The following is a 5,494-nucleotide window of genomic DNA, read 5'->3' as shown; positions in this document are numbered from 1 at the left end:
TATCTAAAAGGCGTTTTTCTCACACGCCTTGTGTTTGATGCTGAAACAAAAACCATCAAGATTACTCCTTGAAACAACTCGCGTTTATGACAGAAACTAACTAAACCGATAAAAAAAATTAGTTTTAAGTTTTTTCTGGTCACAATGTTGCATGCAATTTTGTGACAGAAACTAACACAAAAAATTTATTTATGAATTTTTTAATATGTACCCTTATGGTCTTAGAGCACAATTTATTATGACCCTTAAATAATATGCACATGCAATATAATAGTACTTTGAAAAGAGAGAATTCTTGCAATGACCAAGACCCAAAAGATGGAACATAATCTCCAAATGAATATTGAGTCTAGATTCTCTTTGCCCTCATTCTCTACCACTACCACCTCAAAAATTATCTTGTGCACCACATGTCATTCCCATCAAGAATATGATACTCCATTCATCCAAAAGCATCTCATATTCTTCACGCCAACACCTAAATTAAGTGTTTATCAACCATCATTCACCTATCTCCACATACATAATACACAAAATCTAACACACCCTTCATCACTTGCTATATATATACCTATCTCCACATTCTCATTCTCCCCAACTCTCTTCTCTTTCTTTCCTACCCTTCCTATCTCTCTGCATACTTCAGGTTTGTCTCTCTCTTTCATTTCCAACTTTCTCTATAAAGTTCATTCTTAAGAAGTCGCATTCGTTAGATGAAGATCGAACGTCTCGTATTGAAATATAACTCTTGTTTTTTCTTTTGCAGCTACATAAGAGTTAACCACAAAGAAAGTTTACATGGTTGATATTCAAATCCCAAGCACATTCGACCCGTTCGCGGAGGCCAAAGAATCAGATGCACCGGGTACAAAAGAGTATGTGCATATTCGCATACAGCAGCGGAATGGAAAGAAGAGCCTAACCACAGTTCAAGGGCTGAAGAAGGAGTTCAGCTATGAGAAGATCTTAAAGGATCTCAAGAAAGAGTTTTGTTGCAACGGAAACGTCGTCAACTGTAAGGATCTCGGCAAGATTATCCAACTCCAAGGCGATCAGCGCAAGAATGTTTCGCACTTTCTTGTTCATGCTGGTCTCGTCCGAAAGGATAACATCAAGATTCATGGTTTTTGATCAAGGTTATAGTTCATGTTTGTGTTTTCTACATGCATGCTTGTATTAAATAATTAAGCATAAAAAATCTTGTATAATTGATATAATCTTAATGAGAAAATCACCTTTCCTAGGTGAGTTCATACTTTATGAGTGTTTGTCCAAAACAAATTACAAAATGACGCAAAATCTATAAAGCACAGACATCAGAAACACGATACCGACACTGACACATCAACACTGGTAATAATTACAAAAATGTATAAATTAAACGTAATCACAAGTGTCGGTATCTGTTTAGGACATAGAGAGACCTTTTTACAGAGGTGTTGGTGCTACTGAGCTCAAAACTAGACTAAAAAGAAACAAAAAAGGGGAAATATGAGAGAAGAATAGAAAACAAATCTATATTAGATGCTTTACATGCCTATGATATGATGTATGAAACTTTTGAAAGCACTTTTCACATCTAAAGAAGTTTAAGCTTTTTTCATTAGCTGATCTTGGACGCAGAAGATTCAAACTAGTGATATAATTGTGTGATTTAGAATAGTTTGCCTTGTTGATGAACTCCACTTCTCATCATTGTACAAAATTCTTCATAGTTGATTCTACCATCCTGAGATATATCATATCATCGAGTTTTAAAAGCCGCAATGTGCCGATAAAATTTAATCTTAGATTTGATATAGCTAAAAAATGGTGTAGCTAACAATCAGAGCCGGCGGATGAAACATTAGACAACTCGTATTTCATTTGAGGTAAGTATGCGAGTCGTTCAATTTTCGTCTGATGGCTCTGATTAGTTCACCGTACTAATTGCGTAATAAAGCAAATCCAGGTAAGGAAACAAATAGCCTTACATTATCGGTATCAACTTCGGATATAATTTCCTTGATTGTGTCTGCGTCGCCCATACCGTATTCCTTCATGGCTGTTTCCAGTTCATCTCTTGTAATAAAACTGCGATGAATTCAAACAAAAATATATCGACACACAATCCAAATAACCAAAAGATTCGCATGGAAAGCATAAGTGTTATCGAGCCTAGATCGTGAAAAATAGCAGTTCATTCAAATTCTGCTACGCAATAGTGTTATATTGCAGCTATTCAACATTATTTAGTACTAAATATTGTATCACATAACAATAGATTTGTTCAAATTCCGTTGAAAGTACTTACCCGCTATTGTCTTTATCGAAATGCTTGAAGGCCTTGTAAAGATGTTCGTCTCTTTCTAACCTGTGTCGATGCATAGTAGCAGTGATGAATTCTATGTAATCGATTGTGCCATTTCCGTCTACATCAGCCTAAATTTAAGCGAAGGAATATAGTTTTAGAAGAATTAATTATACGAAAAATAGAGAAGAAAACAAATGTTGTAAATCAGCAATGGCTTACAGCTTCCATAAGCTGCCGAACTTCAGCTTCGGTAAGCTTTGAGCCGAGTCTGTGCAATCCTGTTCTCAATTCCTCGTATGTGATCGTACCACTTTTGTCGGTGTCCATGTTAGTAAACATTGCCTTCAAACCTTGAATCTCTTCCGAAGAAAGATTTTCAGCAATTACCTGAGTGAGTTTTCAAAATCCATTAAGTTCTTCTCTCAGTGCGTAATTATCGACATGTCTGTTCGTGAAGATTGCAACCGGACTAACCTTGAGGGCGAGTTTTTTTAGTTTATTCATCGCTCTGAATTGCTTCATTCTAGAAAGTACTGCACTGTCTATAGGCTTATCAGAAGCACTTCCACCTTCTTTAAGCCATGGATGCTCTGATAATCCATACAATACATAGAAAACAGTTACTAGAGAAATTATAAAACCGTACCGAAGAAAATTCTTCATTCGAAAAAATACGTCAACAAAAGCAAAAACAAAATAGAAGTGAAGTGACTTACCTAGAACCTGAGTAGCAGTGATGCGTTTCTTCGGGTCTTGTATAAGCATCCTACGAACAAGGTCCTTAGCACTGTTTGTTATGCTTGGCCATGGACGATTTTCAAAGTCAATATGACCTTGCAATATGGCCTCAAATATTCCCTTTTCCGTCTCTAAAAAGCGTAATTTATCGGGAAAAAAATAGACAAGTTCAGGTATAGTACAAGGTGATTATTCCAGAATGAAAAAATACAAATGAACCAGTTGATTTTACCTGCCCAAAACGGCGGCACGCCACAAAGTAAGATATACAATATAACTCCTGCACTCCATATATCTACTTCCTTCCCATATCTACGACGTAGAACTTCTGGCGCAACATAATATGCACTACCGACTATATCTCGATATACCTTTCCTGTGAATAAATTATAAAAAAAGTTTAACTATACATCACGCGATGCAGCTGCAACATCATGATTCACAATCGCAGCCCTGCAATTGCAGTGTTTCTATGCCCACCAGAGAATCTGCATCGCAACACTATAACGCATTGGTTGCAGCGAGCGATAAACTATAGCACATTACAATCTCGACGATAAAATCAGGTTTGTGCATTGCAGCTAAAATAAAATTTCAAGATTATGCTACAGTTCACATGCTTCACATTCTATATAATTCATAAACATTACTAAAAGATACAAGAAAGAAAAACCAATGAATGAATCAAATGTTTACCTTCTTCGATGAAAATCGACAAGCCAAAATCAGTAACCTTGATAATTGCCTTATCATCCTTACTAGACAGCAAGAAATTCTCTGGCTTCAAATCTCTATGCATCACACCCATGAAATGACAAATCTGAACAACATTAACAATCTGTCTACAAATCGAAGACGCGGCTCGTTCGCTATAATGTCCTTTCGCAATAATCCTATCGAAAAGTTCGCCCCCAGCACAGAGTTCCATAACAACATGAACTGAATTTCTATCCTCATAAGCACCTTTAAACTCAACAATATTTGGTTGTCCACTCATATGTTGCATGAGTTGTACCTCTCTCTTTATATCTTCCTTATCAGCTGTACTAACAAGTTTCCTCTTCGAAATCGATTTGCAAGCATATTTCAAACCAGTTGAATTCTGAGTGCATCTATAAGTCACACCAAATTGTCCTCTCCCCAATTCTTTCCCAATTGTGTAAACTTGTTTCACATCTTCAAATTGTTTACCTAGAATTGTGTTTGTGTCTGATCTATGAGCATGTTTTGTACTTGAGGCATGTTGAGAAGGGGCTTTTGGTTTTGATTGATTCACATGGGGTTCATTATTCTTGTGATTATGATTATGATTGGAATTATGATTGTGATTGGAATTGTGATTGTGATTGTGATTGGAATTAGGATTGGGATTGCGATGACTAGAATCAACCTGTCTTTGATCTGGGTCTGATTCTTTTTTACTCAAACAAATACCCATGATTATAACACAAAATCAAAATCAAAAGATGAGATTTTTATCAGATACAAGATCAAAGCTTCAAAGTGATTAAGTGAAGGTATGAAAATGGAAAAAACCCAGATTAGAATTCAACAAAATTATGAAGATTTATAGCTAAAAATCAATGCTTTAGGACAAAAAGTGTAAATAAGGTTGCTTTTGGATCAAAATTTGAAACATGACATAGAAGGGTTTGTAGAGAAAAGATCAAATTTTGGGATTAATTAAAGGTGGCGAAGGGAAAATGTCTGAAGTATGAAATAAACAAAAATGGAAGGAAGGAACAAGCAACATGAAACAAAGTCAAATGTTGAGATTTGAATTCATGTGCAGAATATGTATTTGAAATGTTTGAGGTTATTCATTACAAGAACAATGTTGTTGAGGAAGGACATTGTCTCCTTTACAAGAAAATCAACAAAAGTTTGTGGAATGTTTTAGCTTTAAATTGTTTATTCTATATATTATGTTAATATTAACTCAATTCATGTTTACTATATAAGGAAATACATTATCAATATACTTTTAGAGAATTTATAACATCAAAATTATTTTGACTTGATAGACCTAAAAGGCTTGACCTTGCATTTTACCTAAATAGACTTAAAATAATTAGTTTGCTATGTTTGAAAAAAGTTTGTCAAGCTTGAAAGATGATAAACTCATGTTGAGAAGAAGGCTTCATACTAGCAATTCTCAAAGAAGAAGTTGGAAATTGAGGTTCTATTTCTTCCTTAAATGATTTAGAAAGTAATCTCTCTCTCTCTCAATTTGATTATTTTGGGGGTTTTAAACTTGGGATATGTGCTAGCTCATTAATGTGATTACTAGCACATTGCTCTAATTTCTAGACACATTGCGCCAAAAGTTGGAGCATTGGTTTTTCTTCTTCTCTTTTTGGCACAATATTAATGTTTGAAATGCACTATTCCTCATAACTTAGCGCATTGCACCATTCTCTCTTTAGTGTGCCACTTTTGGACAATGTTGGTGGCAAAGACGTT

The 5,494-nt window shown here is 35.1% G+C and overlaps 2 protein-coding genes across 2 annotated transcripts; one reads left to right on the top strand and one right to left on the bottom strand.

The window, feature by feature from the left end:
• Positions 1-775: 775 nt before the first annotated feature.
• LOC127117657 (protein translation factor SUI1 homolog) lies at positions 776-1,255 on the top strand. The gene has a single exon (XM_051047744.1). It carries the CDS (start codon positions 799-801, stop codon positions 1,129-1,131), a length of 333 nt encoding a protein of 110 aa, XP_050903701.1. The 5' UTR covers positions 776-798; the 3' UTR covers positions 1,132-1,255.
• On the bottom strand, positions 1,220-5,273 carry LOC127117656 (calcium-dependent protein kinase 2). Its single transcript, XM_051047743.1, has 8 exons — positions 3,728-5,273; positions 3,264-3,407; positions 3,010-3,162; positions 2,768-2,883; positions 2,513-2,680; positions 2,294-2,421; positions 1,974-2,073; positions 1,220-1,729 (listed from the first exon to the last, which is right to left on the bottom strand). The coding sequence occupies exons 1-8, from the start codon at positions 4,467-4,469 to the stop codon at positions 1,655-1,657; spliced, it is 1,626 nt and encodes a 541-aa protein (XP_050903700.1). The 5' UTR covers positions 4,470-5,273; the 3' UTR covers positions 1,220-1,654.
• Between the last annotated feature and the right edge of the window lie 221 nt (positions 5,274-5,494).

Source organism: Lathyrus oleraceus, chromosome 2, assembly GCF_024323335.1.
Source record: "Lathyrus oleraceus cultivar Zhongwan6 chromosome 2, CAAS_Psat_ZW6_1.0, whole genome shotgun sequence".
Classification (NCBI taxonomy): Eukaryota; Viridiplantae; Streptophyta; class Magnoliopsida; order Fabales; family Fabaceae; genus Lathyrus; species Lathyrus oleraceus.
This window is presented reverse-complemented; position numbering and strand designations above follow the sequence as displayed.